The sequence below is a fragment of the Molothrus ater genome, chromosome 2 (genome assembly GCF_012460135.2).
Source record: "Molothrus ater isolate BHLD 08-10-18 breed brown headed cowbird chromosome 2, BPBGC_Mater_1.1, whole genome shotgun sequence".
In the NCBI taxonomy this organism is placed as follows: domain Eukaryota; kingdom Metazoa; phylum Chordata; class Aves; order Passeriformes; family Icteridae; genus Molothrus; species Molothrus ater.
Genome location: NC_050479.2, coordinates 25340783 through 25361993, shown reverse-complemented (window position 1 = coordinate 25361993; position 21211 = coordinate 25340783). Strand labels below are relative to the sequence as shown.

The 21211-nt window shown below is 38.5% G+C and overlaps 1 protein-coding gene across 5 annotated transcripts in view; it reads right to left on the bottom strand.

The window, feature by feature from the left end:
- The window catches only part of ARHGEF7 (Rho guanine nucleotide exchange factor 7), a 116530-nt gene that overhangs the window by 50415 nt on the left and 44904 nt on the right, over window positions 1–21211 (bottom strand). For 3 of the 5 annotated variants that reach the window (XM_036384054.2, XM_036384070.2, XM_054517944.1), the window contains exons 3-6: window positions 19806–19890; window positions 17241–17371; window positions 14605–14806; window positions 5571–5659 (exon numbers count right to left, since the gene is read on the bottom strand). In XM_036384054.2, coding sequence (XP_036239947.1) covers window positions 5571–5659; window positions 14605–14806; window positions 17241–17371; window positions 19806–19890 — 507 coding nt within the window. Of the gene's footprint in view, window positions 1–5570; window positions 5660–14604; window positions 14807–17240; window positions 17372–19805; window positions 19891–20921; window positions 20957–21211 lie in introns of all 5 variants that reach the window. The other 2 variants (XM_036384079.2, XM_036384090.2) reach the window with 1 other exon arrangement.

The window sequence follows — 21211 nt, the reverse complement described above, 5'->3', positions numbered from 1 at the left end:
TACCAATACAATTAGCACTGTTACATTATTTTTAAATAGTGCTGCCTAACCTTACACTTGGGAGTACACTACCATAAGAAAATTACAATAGACTGATGCAAAACCAGGTATTTATAAAATACAGCACACACACTTGGGTTTTGGCTGAATATAAATCAAACAAGTAGAATAACCCCAAGTATGTACAGGAAAACATTTTACTGGGCCATTTCTTGGGAGCCTGCTTTAGGACATCCTCCAATATAATCAAATCAGGTCCTACAGTGCTTTTAGAAGGCAACTTATTTTTTGCCTCCAAAAGTTATTTAGTAAGAGAACCATCAGAATTAAATGCAGTTTAGTGAACAGAGCTGAACTTCAAAAACTTACTGCTAGTCAGTGGTCACAAGCTGCAGCACAAACCTCATTTTGTTACATGCCATATTTGCCAAGCCTATAGTAATATCTCATTTCAGCATTTATAGGAACAACTGTAATTGAGTGCATTATTCACTGTTGTAGTCAATACTCTTTCTTAGGAAATAAAAAAAGCCATTCATTCCTAAATGCAAACCTGATGAAATAACTTTAAATAGTTCAGTATGTCAATGAAGAATTCACTGTTCCTTTCATTGGTGTCACTGATTCTGCTTATTCCTTGAATGCTTCTATTCATTTGGGGAGAGAGAGAGAGAAACCATTTTTGAGTCCATTCTTTTGTTGCAAGTCTGAATCTTGAACTGAAGATTAAAATGTCTCCATTCTCTGCTAAACACTATGACAGAAAAATGTCACAGGGAAAGTAATGGCTACTTGGAACTTACAGCATAAAGTACAATATGGGCACACAAATTTTTAAAAAGCTAAGAGGGTTTTTTGACCCTTTAGACCAGGGAAATAAAATATCTCTGCCAATCATAGCACTAACTAATTCCATATTCTCTTTTATATACATAAACAAAGAAAGCAAAGAGTTCAAATGCAAATATAAAAGTACTTGGCATCCATGAGGTTCAAAACTAAGTGCAAAACCAATATTTTTCAATATGGTTTTTCCCACAAAAATCTCCCAGCCCAAAGTCATTACACTGGCAGGAAAAATTAGTAGGGAAAAGGAGACTGAAAGCCAGGGACAAAACCACAGTGTCCTGATGAAGATCCAAACAGTTTTAAAAGACTCTGAAAGATAAAAATCAACAAATTTGCTAAAGATCTTGAAAGACTGCAGCACTATTCCATTTTCTCAAAGATAACTTCCATTCTGTGCTATAAACAGCTGTCTGAAAAGCTTGAAATCAAACTAGTTTCATGTTGGACACACTTCATTATTTTCCTTGTGCTAGTTTGGATTTTTCTTTGAGGATATTCTTTGCCATATGGAGAACATGGGATTAGAGGAAAAAGACTTAAGGGCAGGGGAAAGTAATAACAAGAAAGCTTAAAAACTAGAATTAGTAACCTGACAATTAGTGGAAAAAGGAAAATGAATGCCACTGTAAATAAAACTATGCTACAAAACCTGTGCAGAGTACCAGGTGCACTCACACATCTTTTTATTCTAGTAACTCACAATGTTACACAATACTTGAGATATACAGTTTCAACAGTCTCCAGAACATATTAAATCTATTACCCTTTCTTTAAAACAAGTACAGTTTTCACTGCATACAAGTTTGGTTTTTTTTTACTTTGAATACATTTTTTAAAGAATAACCTTGCTTACATAGCTCTAAAACATAATTTCTGTGATATCTTGCATTCTTCCAGCTTGACTTACCTACCTCACTGAGAAGCTGTGAGGATTATTGGACTGTGCTTTGAAGTGACAAGTAGTCATTACTGCAACTCAGTATTTTGGCACCAGAAATCCCTTACATTCCTCACATCCACATCTCTTCCACATGATCTAATAATCACCTTTCTTCCCTTTCCTGCTCTCTGAGCACTCTGGCTGCTGCAGGACCCCATGAGAGCTCCCAGACCTCGTTTCCACAGCTCCACCACAACATTTGCAGGATCCTCCCGGGTATGACAGAGCAGCATTGCAGCCTTTGCAGCCTGTCACTGATGAATGGCAGGCACACACAGCTGAGCTCAGAAAGCACCAGCTCTCCCAAGCACATGGCATACAAAATTCAACATGGTTAACAGTCTGTCACACAAAACCTCAGCCTTCTCCCTACCACCCAAAAAAGGATTTACCATTACCTACACGAAGATGATTGCCTTCCAAATCAGTGGGAGAAAAGGCAGAGTTCAGAGATACACTTGGGCATGATCCTGTAGCACACTGACATTTTATCACAGTAGTATGGCACTTCACCAAAATATCATAATGTTGAGCAAAATTGTGATCAGTATGTCATTCTCCTGGTTCACAAGAATTTGCTGAACTCCTTAAAACAGGCCCTTGAGAGGGGCATTGTAAAGCACTGCACAAGTATACCATACGAGGGTCCTCAAAATCTTACGTGAACTTCAGTAGACAACTTGATCCGACTTTAAAAGTGTGACCTCAAAAGGAGTGTTTATTTTCTACTACTTCTCAAACACTTAAAAGGAAACAAGGTTATCCAAATACTCATAACTGAAGAAATTTGCCCATTTCTTCACCTGCTTTTAGAATAGCTACCTAATTTCAAAGCAACTGTAAAGGGAGAGAACCTGATTTTATTCTGGATACAGAGTTAGAAACTCTCAAGGGATCTGAAGCAAAAATAAAACTCAGAGTAATGCCTGCTCTGTCTTCAGGGAATAACATGCAACAATACACCCACTTCTTCAGTAATAGGCTACTAAATTACTTCTACATGGAAAATGCTTCATCACAAGTCTGGTTCATATTACACACTACTACTATAGACTTGTACCATTTCATGGAGGACAGAACCTCAGCATTCTCTACTAACCTGAATTCCTGAGCCAGGCCAAATGCACATACATAACAAATGTGTCTGCTCAGCAACATGTAGTGCAAGGAGCAACAATTAAGCACACTGAGACTAGAAGCATGTGATTTGTCTCACGAACTCCAGACGGAGCTGTGAATCCACAGAAGTAAAGAACGTGTTTACAAGGGGGCAAAGAGAAAAGTGGGGAAAGCAGTCTCCTCTTTATGTTAAGTATTTTCCCTTAACCTATCCCAGTCCTCCTCCCAGAAAGGGAGCCTCTCCTGTCACTTTCTGAATGGCCTTTTGATTTTGTCCTCAGTCTAAAAAATGTATCTTCAAGTGCTGCCTGCACAAAACCTTCCCCAGGGTAAACAGCAATAAATAACTGGGGTGACTATAGAGTCTCAGCACATCCACGTGTGGGGACAGCCAACAACCCAAAAATAGTACATAGTCCCAGAGTACCAGTCTCAACTCCAGCTTAGTAGCCAAGAAAACCTTAAACACAGATTTTAACATTTACTCCTTCACTCCAGCTACATCCTTTCACCTACCAGTTGCCAAAAGTTTTTTAGAGATCTTCTGCTTTTTCCTCAGCTTTATTATCAGTACAGACTGATGACATATAGCACAGGGAAGTCCCATGTCTGCAGCTTAGATATTAAGATAGAACAAAAACTCAACTCAGAATTTCACTTCAGTGAATGGCTTTGCTGTTTGTCTTATCTACATGCAAAACACGCAAAAATCTTACATATTTAATAGAAATTGAAAATATTCTATAGGTATTTTGCCATCAGAAGCACAAAATGTATCTCAAGAAAATCTAAATGGCAACATGTCTAATTTAGGTTTCAGACACAGCAATACAATCTTACTTCTCTGAAACAATGGGCAAGGTACAGCACAGCCTCTCATTTTCTAAACCAGAAGAATAAAATGGTGACTTAAAAAAAAAAAAAGTAGGGTCATTTGCCACACTATGGAAAAATGTGAAAATGACAATTATCCAATTCATTGCAGACAGACTCAAGGCCACCACTCTAGCATCAGTGCTGTGATTTACAACATATTTGTATATTATTGTGAACTGGTCCTTTTCACTCCCTACAATGTCATCAACAGTTAAGTAATTAGCAGTCAAAACAGTTGGCATCTCATTACATCAGGTTAATTGTACCAAGAAAGTTGCACCTGAGCAAGACATAAAGTAAACTAATCCTAAGAGTAGGTATATGATGGTCACTAGGGTTTGGGACCCTAGTGGCCGTCATATAACTTTTTTGGGTTTTTGTTTGTTTTTTAATTAAACTACTTAAAAAGCCAGCCACAGCTGTGTTTCCCAAAGTATAGTACCTTGAGCCTCCACAATTAGAAAGGGTTATCCAGGGAACCATTATAAAAATCACACAAACCAAAGGTGATATTTCAAAATTGTATGGTATAACTTAGGTGCCTGAACAAATTCAACATTTACTTTCTCTTCTTTTCACTTAAGAACGCTTTCATCTCTCAAATTTGCATCCACACACTACAACAACTTAAAAAGAAAAAAAAACACTATAAAGAGATACAGTGAAAACAAAAATAAATTCAATCGATCCACTATTTTGTCACTGGATATAGCACAGCAAGATCTTTATTTCCTGCAGTTTGAGGGAAGGGTGTGCCTGCATGGATACTTTCCATTGTGACCAGCAGTTATGGGATGCAGTAGCCAAAGAACTGTAGCCCTCCCTTCACCACAGAATTGCAGCTACTGACAGAGGCAGGAGCAGAGCCAGATGGAGGAGCAGGAGGCTGCTTCACAGCTTTCAATTAGGGACTACAGACAAAACCCCTCTGCTCTTCCAGGTGCTATTCAAGCCACAACCACACAAGACAAAACCAGAAAATGATGCTTTATGATCTTTCTTAAAAACTGACATAGAAATGAAAACCCATGACAGCTGCTGGAAGAAAAGGGAAGGAAAGGTTGTGGTTTGGTTTTACACCAGCAGGGAGCAGTGCTTAACAAAAACAGTAAGATGCTGTTTAGCTTCCCAATGTATCTCCTCGATAAATAAATGATTCTCAACATGGTTACAACACACTTAAAGACAGAGTTGGGTATGTTTCTTACATGCAACCTAGTACCTGAGTACTAGGTTAAGAATTCCTGGGGGGTGTGCTAAAGGCTCACTCTGCCTGTACTGCCTTGCTGTGAAATCTATGCACAGTATAAGGGAGAGGTTCCTTAGGTTAGCAACAGAGTTGATTTACAAACATCAATACAATGGAAGCAAACTGAACATTTTGAAACAGTCTCTTATTCAACAAAAAGGACAAAAGTATACTTAATTAGTTTAACACAGCAGAATTTCAGTAATTCAAGGAGATTGGGGAACATTGTCACATGTGGGGGATGGGAGAAAAAAAGGAAATTAGGAACTAGCAAAACATGAGCATAATATTACACTAATGAATATCACTTACTTTAGACTGTAATTTTTGCACCATGTTTAAGAATCTACATATGTGATATTCTATTAAACAAATAATGATCTTATTAATATGAAAATCCACCAATACCCTTATCTAGTTTTGGTACTTCCTGGCAAGACTGCCTTGTTTGCTTTTTTTTTTCCAGATAAGAGCATTTAGTTAAATGACATTCTACGGTATATAACAGCTCACATGGAAGAAAAAATGATCACTCACCACATTGTAGTAACTTTTGTTAATTGCAGATGTATCAAAGCCTTTAGGTGGACTCTTCAATGTACCTGATTTGGGGGAGACTGGTTTTTCTGAAATTAAAGATATTTTGGGGTCAATGGGGTGCAATTTCACAGCTCAACACTAGAGGTCAAACAAACTGCTTTAAAATATTTATCAAGATACAGTGAAAAGGGTGTTTCACTGAGAAACATTCATAATTGTACTTGAAATTACTGGCAAAGAATCAGTATGTTCACAATGAATGAAACTCTAGCTCATTGAAGGCAAGCAGAAAAACTGCCATTCTTTTTCCTGGAACCAGAAAGGCAGTTAATAAAATTTGCACTTCCAAATGTATTTTTTAAAAACAAGATGTTGTTATAAACTGCAATTAAAAAAAAAAAGGCAAAAAGAAAAAAATCAGTAACAGCCATTTCCAAACCATATACACACTTTCAGACAATAGCAGTATTAAGTTTCAATATTGATTTAATGAACTCTGTGAAAGCAAGTGACCAATCAAAAGCTGAACACTCCAGAAGTGAGACATTACACTCAGTCTCAAAATAAGATTCAAAACACTGTACTAGTGAAGTGACTTACCTTATGCCCAGAAAAATCATCTTTTAAAACAAATTATCTTTTAAAACAAATTATCTTTTGCTATTAATGAAGGATAAAATAAAAATATTTTTGCACTTGAGAACAGGGTTCTTCATAAAAATAAATCCTTCCTATAACCCATAGGGAATCTATCCCTCAGTAGTGCATACTCTTCCTAGAAGGACAACATAAATCTGCAAATTAGATCAAAACAACAGTCCTGAGAGTTACCCAAGTGCTGGCCCAGATCAGAGAGACAGAAAATACACTCCCCTAAAGCCTTCCCTCCCACCACTGCCACTCCTCTAAGTCAATTACAGAGGAACAAACATGAGGTGAGAGAAAATCTAAAGCAACATGCTGCAGAAACAGCAACTAAGATTTGCAGCATCTCTTCTTGATCTCTCACACTTGACTGTGCACTCAACCAACTGAAAATGCTTGTGAGACTCTGTTTATCAGGACATTTTGGTTTGTCTATTTCTGTATGTTTCTTAAATAATCAGGCTTCTCTAATATGCAAATGTCAAATAAGCATTTGAGTAATTTGCATCCAAGCTATAAAACAGCAAATTGTCAACTGAACTGCTCCAAACAAAACCACAGAAGCATCACCAAATCATACCTACTGAAGGCTCTACCTTTATTTTAAAAGCAAGCTCCTGTTTCAAACACATTTTAATAAAGATATATGAATAATTTAAGTCTAGTTTACCTGATACCTCAGGCTAAGAATAAATTATGCAAGTCTCAAACACCTCTCCAGGAGAAGCCCAGTCAGCCAAGCCAAGGACCAGCTATGGAAAATTCCCATGGACAGCAGAGCTGACCAGGGAAGCAGCATCATAAGCAGAACACCTCCCTGTGGTACCTCTCCTGAGCAATTTAGGGCTTCTTCAGGCTCCCAGCTGCAGCCCATGGATGATGCCAGCTTAAGCAAGCTGATTCCAGGTGCAGATCACCCTTTCATCTCCAGTACCAGGACAGCCTGGCAGCCCAGAGGCTTTAGCTAACAGCCCACAAAGAGCAGCTCAGTCCCCATAAGCACACAAATGCAAGTATCTTTAAGGGGATTTGCTCTGTATTGCAGTGGAACTCCCCTCAAAGAAGCTAATCTAAAAATAAAATAAAGTCTTAAAACTGCCAAACATGTGCAAAGAAAAAAAAAAAAACAACACATTCTCCTTACCACATTCAGGGATGACAGTAAAACCCTTTTGGTTAATATCCCCTGCCTAGCCAGGCCACATCAGATCTAAGCTGACACACAGCACAAAAACTGTTAGAGCCAGCAGTTCTCCAGCTGGGAACACTGGTGCTCTCAGCCACCAGCCCTGCAATGCATATGTGCTCTGCTATACAGCCAAGTAATTCCAAATGACAGGACTCCCCCCACCCCCTCAGAACCAAGCTGGAAACTCAAGCAGATTTGCCATCAAACACTCAGTGTGAAAGGACCTAAAATCACCTCATATGTATGGTTACTCATTTATGTATTCATCTATAATGCTTCTCTATATGGGACAATTAAAACTCTTTTCTTTGTACTGAATGATGAAAATGATGTCATTCCCACAAACTTGGTAATTTGCTTTTACACTCTGTGGAAGCTCTTGAACTTACCCTACAATTTATAGTGACTTTCACGTTCACTAAATACCTCAAGGTTTATTATCATGTGCCAAAAAACATGAAAGTAGAAACCAGAGTTATTTAAGGATAAAAGTAAATACTTGTCACAGAATTTATCATAATACAGATGTCTTGAAAGGAGGAACAAGAGTTATTTAAGGATAAAGGTAAATACTTGTCATTGAATTTATTATAATACAGATGGCTGATCATTGTTAAGCTGGCTGATCATGGAATTCTTGTTCTTTGTTATTTAAAGGGTGCAAAAATACCTCTCCACTTAAGCTGCTGAAGAAAGTGGGAGGTTTTTTTGCTGAAACATAGAGTCATTTATATTGCCAGCTGTTCAGCTGATTCAGTTATCCATCAGAGGCACTCACATGTCCAAATTCAGATTTAAAGACAGGACAGAAAAAAAGAATCACACATTCATATAATTTTGCCTGAACAGTTATAATCAACATTTAGTTTTTAAAATGTAAAGGCCATTTCTATTGCAGAAACACAGAATCAGACACAGCAAATTAGTCCATCTGTCTATCATGTCTGGTATTCTGCCTCCAAGCAGTGCCTTGCTTCATAATGAGGAATAAGAAACAGTCTTGCTGCAATTAGCTTATTGCACAATGCATTACAGAGAAGAAAATCCTCATCTTGAACATAAGAAATCACTTTCTTTGTTTATGCTAAGTTAAGTGTCGTTTATTATCCTTGGTAATAGAACATTAGAGTATTTTGCAAACAGAGCATATTTCACTAAACATTTCAAGGAGGAACCACCCCTATTCAGCACACTACATCTTTATGAAGGCCATGGGTTTCTGAAACATCAGCAAAAGCCTGGCACCTTGCCCACTCCACAGAGGCTCTATTTCTCAAAACTCTGGAAGAGAGTGACCTCAGCCAGACACCAGCTTTTCCCACACAGATTTTTGCATCTCCCTACTTTTCTGCAGGCACAATGTGCATCCCTTATATTAACACTGAAAGCACAGTGAAAATGGCTCAGCATATGATCAAATCCAAAGCTGGCAGGCATCTGCTCAAGTATAGGAAGAGATGGTATCCTGCTGGTGACTGAAACCAAGAGCTAAGTTCCCACTGTCCATCTCTCTTGTGATCAAAGCATCACATTCAAATGCCCTCAGCCACACTTGATAATGCATTGTCTAGTGGCAAACCAGATGGACTTCACTGAACAGATCATCCATGGGTGAGAGAATGAGGGTAGCACAGGCTTTTAACATTATTTTTCCAGGAAATAATTATCCTCAGTGGAACCAACTGCTTTTATAACCTTCCCCTAAGTGGTATAAGATGCCACAAACTCCCTAAAATGAAGTTATTTTATTCTTTACAAATATCTATTGGCTGTAAAAAGGAAATTTACCCAATCCTTCCCAATACTGTTTCTTTCTATTTTAACTTATATGCCTTCACATTACCTGACATTCCCACATTCTCTCTCTTCTGTCATGTCTTCAGTTTATGCCATATTCATTTTCATGCAACACTCTACTTTGTGCTACTCCAGAGAGAATTTATTCCCTTCAGAACGTACTTTACTAAAGCACTTTGACCCTACTGCTACAGAACACCCCTGAGTGTTTCTGCGATTCCTGCGCCATGGGGCGTGATCTAGATAAAAAGATCCAGTTTGGGATATTTCATCCCACATTAGGGGAGGAAAGGTGTGTCAACAAGAACACCAAAAGCTGTGTGGTCCCTATCAGCGAAGTGCTGCAAGCAAGCTCCATCTTCCTAGACTAATCAGTTCAAGTCCAGCATCAGGAGGGCAGACCTAAACCCATTCCCAGTTCTCAAGAGGGCTCCGGCACTGCTGCAGAGCTCCACTCTGCAATACAGACAACACCAACACTTCTGCCCCAACAGCATTCACTGGTGCCAACCTCTATGTTATTGATGTCTGTAGAGTTACACTTGACAAGAGAATACAATACTCCTCTGAATGTACATGGTTGGGGAGAGAAAAACCAACATTCTTCATGGGGTTTTAGCTATTTTTCCCTTTGCTTTTTTTTCCTCCCAAGCCAAAAGTGTAATTTCTCCTTCCCTCACACACCACAGGATGGAAGCAGCTGGCACTCTACTCCTCCACTATATTCTGACCTTTTCCCCACACTGATTTTGTTTTTTAACATCCAACTAAAAGAAACACTACCACTGTAATTTGCACTGTGCCTGATACCAATAACTCTCAAGAAAGCATAACAGAGGCTAGAGCAGTAATGATACATTAATTTCTGCAAAGAATTAGAATAAACTTTGTGACATATCAAATGTAGTTTGTCCAAAGCTGTATTCCCTTCTGAGTAATCTCATGCCATTTAAAGGGATTATGCTTGGACACAACTCAGTAATGGACCATGTGTTTTGTTGGTTTTTTTAAATCTGATTAATATCTGACAGTAGCTAAGCAAGTGCATCCCATTCTGGCTAACCACCCTTCTCTTCATTGCAAGGGAGCCCTCAAAACTAGGTCTCCAAATCTCTAAGTACCATGTGAGACAGAAGCAGCACTCTAAGAGACAAGGCTCCACCTACACCTTCACCTCTTCCTGTTCCATTTTACGTAAGCAAAAACAACCTCAATAAGGCCACACTGTCAAATATCGTAAGAAGTTTACACATTATTTTCTACCCTCTGTCACATGTAATAGTAGAGCAGGATAAAACCAAAATCCTTTCATTTCAAAGTACTTCCTGACTAGAGATCAAAGAACATTTAAAAACATAAGATGTTAGAGGGTTTGAAAATGGAAAACACAGGGAGGAGGGAGAGAGAAATGAACCTTTTTTTCTCAAGTTCACAGTGAAGGCATGTACCTGAATAGAAAACAGTTTTGGCTTTTTTTACATATTTGATCATAACTATCACAACTTTAAACAAATCCTCTTTTTCTCCATAGGTCAGGGAGGAGGACAGAATAAATACACACTCAAAAGCAAAACAAAAACAGTTTTCTATCTCAACCACATTTATTTTCCCCCAACATAGTCATTGTCTAGCCTAATAAAATGAAATGCTGGGCTTTGTTCAACAATCTCAGTATGTGTCCTACAACCATTTGTAGCTCACCTCATTAGCATTGTGTGCTAACTCTAATCACCCAGGCACAGCTAAACAAACAAGTTACAGCCATGGCACAACCACTGTGAGATACCTTATCATGTGATATTCTCTGCTGGTGTCATTTATGTAATGCAGCTTATTTTTCTTCTAAACACTTGAAGAAATCAATGTGGGTAAAGGCAGTTCCATTGCCACATATCTATTTCTTCCCTTCCTTGAATATATAACTTCAGAGCCACTGTAAAAGCTAAGATTACATATCTACAGGTTTTTTACACTAGAGGATTTTAATTTAGAACAAAAATCCATTTATCTAAACATCTACTGCCTATGAAGTTTGTGAGAATTAAAACATAAACACACATGCATAAAAAACTTCACTAATTTCTTCTTTTACTCAATTTACAGAAGTCAGGTTATATCAGACTGAGGGGATTTAATTTAGTGAAACCCAGGAACTTATTTAGTCATGTCCTGGGAGCTCTCCATAGAATGCATCATCCTATACAGAATTTCTAAGTATTTGCAGTATTTTCAGCTACATTTCAGAGAAGAAAGAAGCCTAGAGTTATACTACCAATGCCAGACCATTTTACAGAGTATGTTGAAAACAAATGAGATGTCCAGGATGAACATTTTTTTCAGAGAGACCTTAATCAAGAGCATGTATTTCAAAAACCCTATCTGGATCTTTTTTAAAAATCAATCACTGATAGAAAACACTGATAGTAACACTGATAGAAAACACATTTTGAATTTGAGCTAGCACGGCTGCAAGTTCTAACCACTTTTAAAATACGTAAGGCAAAAGAGTACTTCTGTATTTCAACCTCATGCTTGAGGCATAAAGGCACTTAAAATACTTCTGAATTGGGGAAATCCTGAAGTGAGGTGTATATAGAGTTACTAGGAAATAAAGAAAAGTGGCCAGTGTAAGATTATCAACTCAAGAAATGCCAACTCTCCTAATGAAGACAAACTAAGAAGAGCAGGGACACAGGAAGGCAAGAGAAATTACATTTAACTAAGATGAAGATTCTCATGAACACCTACCTATTCAAACAACTTCAGAGCTTTGTAACAAACAGCATTACATCCTTGTTTCCACAAGGACAGCAGAACAAAAAAAGTCCAGCAGCAGGACAGTGACAATGCATTTGGATACAGAAGGGAGGAGAATTCCAGAAAAGCCCTCTCTCTAGGATCTTCAACAATATCCATAAAGCAAAACTTAGTTGAAAATAAAAATGCTCATAACACGTTTTATGGAAACAAGCAATAAAAGAAAAAGTGCAGCAAAATTACAACAATGGACTTGAAGTAAGAAGAAATCAGTAAACTTAAAAGTATGGATTAAAAAAGAAGTCCCACTAGTAACAACATAAGCAGAATAGGCTCTCGAGAATGATAATTCCTTTAAAAGTTAGTGGCATGTCAAAAAAAAAAAACAGAAAAAGTGGATGCAAACTGAAATGGAGCAAATATCACAAATATATACACTGACCACAATCACACAAAAAGAAGCAAAAGTAAGCAGAGAAGTCAGGTCACCATTTAAAATACAACTAACATGGTCATGAGGGTAGTAGGAACAAAACATTTCCCAGCATGCATACATACATGAAGGGGTAAAGCTAATCTGCATCTCCACAGTTACTAACACACTAAGAAGCTCCTGGTATGTCATGCTTCCTTCCACCACCCCCCATCCTCCTCATAAAAAAAATCAACTCCAGACAACTCAAACGTATACCTACAAGTGCATTAAAGCAGGTTAAAATTACTATTTTGATAAATTACACAGTACCTCTTGTGCTGAACTGATAGTAAGAGAACTAGCTATATCCATATCTGAAACCAGAGAGGACAAGTGAAGTTCAATAAAGTACTGGAAAGAGCCAACCACGGTAATTTTAAAATGGAGGAGGAAAACAGAGAAAGCTAGTGAGCTACAGCTCAGTCATTTCAACTTTGTAATACTCAATGAACTAAGCTTCCTGAGCAGAGAAAAGCTTGGGCACAAATAGAAGAAACTTCCATAGAAGAAATTTAACGTATGAGACAGCAGTCCAAGAATGCAAGAAGTCTTGCAGAAGCCACAAGGGATAAACTTTTGTGGCAGAGAGAATACACCTATGAAGTGGAAGGAAAAAGATTTGGGAGAATTTTCATCTGAGGGCAAGAAGTGAAAGTAAAAACCATGCCAGCCCCAAGGATCACACAGGGCTGCAAGGAGTCACAAGCATCAGACTGCACTTGGCATTACAGCTTGTCCCTTCCTACTTACTTCACCCAAGTGCAGCATTCTTAAAACAAGAACCACTTAATTCTGGTTACTGGCAACTTCTGGTTCTTGCATGTTCACTGTTAAAGCATTTCTATTCTAGAGCTTAATTGCCTACCTAGGTTCCAGGAGTTGGAAGAGGTCAAAACTGATGAAATTCAAACAAAATCTCTGCAGCAATGATTTAAATTAATAACAATGAGACAAGAGGGTCATCATGGCTGATGCAAAAACACTACAAACCAAAAACAGGCTTCAAGAATTGCTTCTCAGCATAAGTTGCATCTGAGGGATCTCTAAAGAACTTTAAAGCCAAGTCTTACATTGTGACTATGTCTGGGAGAAGCTGGTTGAAAAGGACAATGAAGCTGCAGATCTAAGACTAGCATTTTGCAGCAACAGACTGGAGATATTAAATCAAGGAAGAAAACCAGAGGATGCAACCAAAGGAGAAAATATAAGTTTTAAAATGGACTTTTGCTCCCAGAACCTCACTGCAATCAGGCATCTGAATAGCTGCCTCATAATGGGGGGGGGGGCAGAAAAAAAAAGCCATGCCAAAGACTCCAAGACTTTAGCACAGCCCCAGAAGATGAGTGTTTTCACTGGAACTGTAACAAAGGAAACAGTGGTAAAGCCTCCCAGAGACCCTGGGTAATTTTATCCTACCAGGCTTATCCTAATCTCTGAAAATAAGCCAAGACATGGGGTAAAAAAAGGAAATAAAGGAGACAGAGAAATTATGTCACCCACAGCAATATCCTAGTGGATTAAAAAGGAATGTTACTTCTGATATTCAGATGACATTTACAGAAGGTACTTTGATTGTATAAAGTTCAAAATAAAACTTCAGTGGAAAGATGAAGCCTGTATGAAGAAAAGCTAAAGGCACATGAACAAGAAAGAAAAAGAAAAATCACAAACACATTAGCTTTCAAAAGAAGATTTTGATAGAATTGGGTTTCCCTCCTGCAGTTGTTTACTTCTAAGTAATGGGATGCGCTGAGTAAATTTTTGTTAGGTTTGGAGGTCTTTCTTGTTCATTTTTTTGGTTTTTTGTAGGAAATCTCTCACTGTTTAAATCAAAAGCACCAATTCAAAGTCTGTCAGCATCTGAGTCAAAATCCCATATTCTAGGAATTTAGACCAAGGAAGTGAGAGCAGCCCAAACATGACAGACAAGCAAAGAGAAAGGGGACTTTTCTGCACACTTACTGCTGATTCAGAAGCCACTCTATACAGTGAGCTGGAGTGGGGAAGTGCAAGTTCCCAAGCATTAATCATTGCTGTGAATGACCTTCAGTAAATAAAAATCAAGCTTAAACAAAAAGCATTAGAAGTTTTAATGAATCAACCACCAACCATCAACCTCTACCCAAAGCAAGAATTTCTGCAAATATGCTCTCCCCTTCAAAACTCACCATTTGATTTAATTTCTCGTACGTAGTTACTTGGAAACCATCCTGTTTTTCCATTCAAAGTTCCTTCCCACCAGCCTCCTTCTTCCACTCTTGTTACATGAATAATATCACCTTTTGAAAAAGAAAGTTCATCTTCATTTGTCTGTTGAAAATTAAATTTGGCTCTCACCACCAACTGATGGTTGCCGTTATCTGTCATGTCCTAGGAAGGGAAAACAAAGAATAAAATGATCATTAGAGACTTAAACAATATTTCCATGTGCAAAACAGAAATGTCTATAAACATAAAGCAAGGAAGTAGCCTTTGCTCCACACATAACAGTCCCCACACATTTTTACTCAAAAGCCTTTATAAGGTGCAATTTAGCATTTCCAGTATTTCTGTAATTTTTAATCTACAGATTTTTATCAGTCATGGGAGTATCTATTTTACTTATTACAACCCCTCCAAATCAGAAAGGGTTAACAGCTAAAATGAGAGTAATTATTTCTCTCACAAAGAAAAAAGCAAACATATACATTTTTCTATAACTAACATAAATTGAAACTGCCTTGGACAACTACAAAGAAACAAAGGCTTACATTAGAGAGCATTTTCCTAAAATTCTCTCTGCTGCAAGGAGGGAGAAGCTGAGTTGGGTTTAATTTAATTTTAGATATATCAAGATTTTGCAGCACAAAACCTTTTCCTTTTCTTTTTTCCTGTAACAGATCAGGTTAGTGGATTCCACAGCTGAAGGTACAAGTCTCCACAGCCTGCCAAAGAAGGAGTGTTCTTTCACAAAACCTATGAAAGAGTTACACAACTTACCTTGACTAAGTACTCCCAAATAATTTTTCTGAAGGCTAGCAAAGCTGGAAGCCTGCAGCAGTCAGACTTGCAGCTGTCCATATACACTATGTATGTGTGTATGCTCATCCCCTACCATGGGTGCAAAGGCAGATTATCACTCTGTCCTAACATCTCAATGTTCTTTGAAGTAACTAATTAGTCTTTCAGATTAATGATTTTCAAATTTAGCATTTTGTCCTTGGATGTCAATTTTGGGTATCTGCACCATTCAAGCATTTCATGAGAGTTTGGGCAAAGCTTTATGCTGAAAAAGTGCGATACTTGGACAACTTTAAAAACATTGCACTGGAACTGAGAGAACTACAAATCATGTTTGCCTCTATGATAACCAAGAATCAATACCTGTACAGCTAAAAACACAGCTTAGTGATAAAATGACTGTGTAAGCAGTCCTAGTCAGCTATCCAGGTACAAGAATTTCCCCTACATGTTGCCTATATAGCTGAGGTAATGAAAAGACTGCATGTTGCCACTAGGATCTTACATGTCAGCTTAATTCATAACCCCAGCAATCATGTTATTGTATCACAACTCAAGATGACTTTCATCAGAGTTAGCAGCTGAGAAACTACAGGAAAATGAGGGCAAACACAGCTTTGAAAATGTGCAGAAAGTCCCAAGACAGTGCAAGTCCCAGTGTTTGACAATTAGACTGGCACATTTTCAAGTGCCTCTGCCTTAGTCCTCTGCTGGTACATTATGTGCTTTCATTCTCTCTGCTCAACAAGAGAGAATGTTTTGGTTTAGTAAATGGTAAAAAGCCACTAAATAAGCAGAAACACGGCACAGTGAGGTCAACTACAAATCCTACGCTCTGCCAGGATGGCTTTCCAGCAGAGGAAATGAGTTCAAACTTGGTGGGAACAGTTCCAAACAGATTATCTACACCAACAAAACCAAACTAGGAATTTCCTGGGTTTGGCCACTAGTTTTTTTTCCCTCCTTCTTGCACCTCTCTCCTCTAACTTTGCACAGAGCAACTCAGATCACCCAAGTGATAGAAACACTGAAAACTCTGATCACTTCAGTGATCCAGCTAACAGCCAGTCCCACCAACTGCTACATCTGCAAACTGAGTGGGCTGTGAACAGCAGAACAGGAGCTTGAATTAGTGACCTTGGGCAAAAACTTCCACAGGCTCTGCTACCTGATAAAATACATTACACACCTAATAAAGCTATAGATAAAGCAGCTTTCATTAGGGACCTGAACCCTCCTTGCAAACCTTCAGTGATTAAAAGTACATTTTATCACAATTTCCATGAGGTATGCAATCCTGAATTCAGCTGGACTATAAAACAAAGGCCCACACAACTCAGTTACCCAAAGGCAAGTTGAAGGATCAACCTTGAAATATAACAGAAAACAGGAACAACTACCACTACTGCCAAAACTAGAAGTATCACCTTCACAGAGGTTTGAAAAACATTCAATCATCACTTCTAAACTCTGAGAGAAAATGAGATTTTTGCCTTTGGAAAAGCAAGTCCTTACACTGAGAAGAAAAACACAAATCCACAAAGATACTGTCTATGCAGACAACATGGAGCACTAAAGGAGGAAAAAATAGTTTGAAGTTCACAAAAAGCTGCATGTATTTTGAAACATCATATAAAAAGCTGCAAAACAAACTCACAGGCTAAAAATACAGAACTGAAAGAGAAGAAACAGTTACTTTGCTACACTATAATTTACTTAAAAAGCTCATTAAAAAAGAAATGGGGAAAAGAAAGAGAAAAAAAAAATACCACACCACAGCATATTACATTCACACAGAACTTACCAAACTCCGATACTGTCCCTGAAAGAGTTTTGAAGTTCTACTGTGTGAAGACTGGGATCCCAAAGAATCAAAGGATTTTATCCGATGAGATGAGGGACGTGCACATACAGAGTCACTGCCCAGCCCTATGTCTGTAGGAGGGTGGGGAAAAAAATTAAATATTAGAATTTTAACAATCTGCATCTAGAACTTCTGCTTATCTCTGTAACATTCACATGCTTAAAGCAGATTTGATGTATCTGCAGTTACTCAGTAATTCAAGATTCAAAAAATGATAGCAATAAATAACCTAAAATCCTGAGACATCAACAATTTCTTCCCCACACAGACAAGAAAACAACTTGGCCTGTTTAGAGAGAGAAGGGTTAGGGTTGTATTTCTCTATTCCTACTCACTACCAGTCTATTTAAAGGTAATTAGCCAGCATCATTTTAGCTAGTAGCCAAGAATTTTAACTGCATAAAACTTGCTTGAAGTGAAGCCAGCCACATCTGTTTCTTAGCTCTTCCCACAGCCCCCCATCTCCTTCTCAATTAAAACATTCCTTCCACCGTCTTTTTTCCTACATTCCTTTGCCTCATCCCTTTTTTTTTTTTTTTTTTTGCCAAATAAGCTATGTTTTCTTCTTTGGAGGGAGGACTAGGAATAGAAAAAAGGAAAATGCTGCTTCTCAAGTAAACAACACCCTCCCAAAACATTTCCCCTCTTCCATCTGTCTCCCCTCTGAGAAGCACACCCATATGATAAGTTCACCTAAAAGGGTTGTGTGCCATCAGGGGCTGCTGGGGTCCCTTGTGGGCTGGGAGGCACTGAGGGAGCCGCAGAACAGGGCTCATCACACCATCCTAGCCAGGAGTGGGGCAGCTGGGGGCACCAGGGCAGCCCCAGCCCTGGACACTGGGCTAACACATCCCTGGGATGAGATGCTGCTGGCCAAGAAGGGTGGCACAGCCAGCCAGGGGCTGCACCAAAAGCAGCTCCCAAGAGCCAGGTTCAGGGCTGGCTGCAGCCTCCTTCCTTGATGCCACCACTCCAGAGACTGATACTTCAGTGGAGTGAAAACCCACACAAGTCCTTCATCTGCAATCATGCCCCTTCCTCACATTCCTCATATTGTAGGAAGGCCTATCTCTGAAGAATCTGTGTATGCCTGAAATTCTTGCAGATCCACATGGGAATCTGAAATCCATCTTCCAATAGCAGAGCAGAGAGATACAGTCTAAAATGCCTGCTACACATTTACCCAGTTAATGAAAATTGTTTAGAAGATCAAGAAGGTTTATGCTTGCTCCTAGGAACACCACAGCTTGCGTGTGGTTTTGATTTTTGGTTTCCATACCACCACCCCATGCCCCCACCGTGAAAGGGATCAGCCCAGGTCCCCTCTAACCAGCTGCAGTTGTGGCTCTTTGACATAGGCCTTAATCCACAGACATCTGGACAAAAGAGCCACACTTTTTCTTCACTTTTACAGCAAAGGCAGCAATGGCCAGTTACAGCAGATTTAAAGATGTACTGCACTGCTTTGCATTTGCACTTACACTTGAGATGAGAGGCAGTATCTCCAACTGGTGTAAACAGCCTCAAAGAAGTCAAGGGTATTACTCCAAACCTATTCATTAAAACTAAGATTTGGTTGCAAAACTTAATTTTAAGTGGTGCTTTCTAATGAAAGGAAAAAAATAACCCACCAAACCACAAACTCTCCCATGAAACAGATGAGAGATTATAAATGTGACAAGATACTTATCTCATTAGTATTAAATCAAGCAACATTATGCATCACTGACTTTTCTATCACCTTTTCTTCCTTGCACAAAAACTGACACATATTTGATTTTAGACTCAATTTTGGACTGTCTCTCATACTCTGACCTGATGACCAGTACTGAAACTTGCTGCTGATGGTGGAACAGGAGGAAACCAAAAGGGCCAATGTCAACATTTCCTGACTGTCCCAGGGTCCAGCTGGCATAATTTAGCACAGCCTCACCCTACAATGATGGATGGACACCTCTCACCTGTCTGTTAGTTCTACAGCTCTCTCCCTTCCCACCAAAGAACTTAAGGTGAGTGGTTCATGACTTCTAGCTGCTAAATGAATGAAATATGTGACTTAGGGGATCAAAGACATTGGATATCCTTTTGTTATTGGCAAGAAAGGATAGCACTGGGAAGTGTAGGCTGGGGAGGGCAAAAATCTTGCCAAGCTGTTCAAATAGGAGAATGACAGAACGGAGCAAAATTCAACTTTAGTAGTTCAAACTTGGGAGGGAAAAAAAGAAAAGCAACCTAAAAAACAGGCCTTTCTGAAAAATACAATTTTTCTAAATTGCTTTCCAGCTTAAAGGCTTAGCCTTAGCTCTACCACAAAGCTTCCTTCTGCAGAAGACATGACTAGAGGACCCAGAGCCACTGCAAATTTTTAAAAGCATGAACTTCAACAAAAGCTTGTTTAAAATGCTGCATATGTTCACTTTATCATGGGTACAACACAGATATAAATATACACTGATGCAAGTGAAAGTAGCAGTAAGCCAGCACAAGACAGAACAGTCTACTTACCTGCAGTCACCTTATTTAAAGCCACAAGAGAGCTAAGAACTTTGCTGAAATTCTGTCCCTGATACAGGTCATTTGCATCAAAAGTCTGAAAAAGAACCAAAAACCAAGTAGTTAAGTAGTTAACAAACAAGCCTTTAAGCTTGTACATACAAACCACAACTGTAGAAGCTATTGCATGATGAAAGTATTGAAAGTATCAGTCTTTTGGTGGTTGTTATGAACCAGTAAAACGGGGGGGGGGGGGTTTCTCCTTAAAAAAAATTTAACCCCCAACAAACTATGACACTTTTAAATGGAAAGATAATATAGCAACAGCTGCATTTGTATAAAAACTGAAGAACTGACAAAGTAAATATATAGAGTATCATTTAAGTTACAAGAATGCTGAATAAAACAAGTATCAGAAGAAGTTTTCCTAAGATATTTTGGCCAAAAAAGTTACTATGTACTATTACTCTTGGCATACTCTTCTTTTTCTGTGGCAGTGCACAGGCATTGTACCTGATTTTTCATAATGTACTTTGAAAATAATTACTACAACCTACGTGCTATCTCTTTACAAGACACAGAGGAAAACAGCATTCCTGAACATTAATGAATTTTAAAAGAATTAAATTGCTGGACAGGTTAGATCAAGGATGAGGTTTGGGAAGAGGACAGATGAAAGGAGAGGTCCATTTTATTTTTATTTTTTAACTGCAGTAAGGCAATCCAAACCTTGAATTATCTTGCAGAAAACACTCCAGCAACTTTCAAGCACTGGGTGATGACATGAAACATCTGGATTTTTTTGGGGAAAAGAGGACATTTTTTCAAAAAAGGCAAAAACCCCACAAACCCGTATTTGCCTGAGGTAATGGAAACACTCATCCAAAGTCTCATGAAAATAGCTCTTGCAATAGATTCTGCATAGGTTGAAAGAACTCACAGTACTCCTTTGTACAAGACTAGAAAGCTGACAATAAAAGACAGCTGCTGCAGTTCTTCCAACTGATTTAGGAAACAAAGATATTTAGTTTTCTGCAATGAAGCAGTTTTTATCTGAAAAGTCAACAAAAACCAGTTCACTTTTCTGACAACAGACCCATCCCACAGACACTATCAGAAAGTCCTTACCCAGAAAACAGCCTTCACAGACAGGAGAGGAAAAACTCATAATCCCAGGGGAGAAGCGAGAAAGGAACAAAGAAAGGCCAGTTTAACCCAAGAGAAGCAAAAGTGTTAACAAAAGCTATGAAAGTAACCACAGAAGGGGCTGCCAGACCAGTTCTGACTGGTGATGCAGTATCACAGAAAAGGTAGAACAGATTTAGGAAACATTTAACGACTGTGTTAGTCAGTTAAAAAAGAAAAAAAAATACAAAATGACACAAAACTCCCAATGCATCCACATTATTTGAGGTATC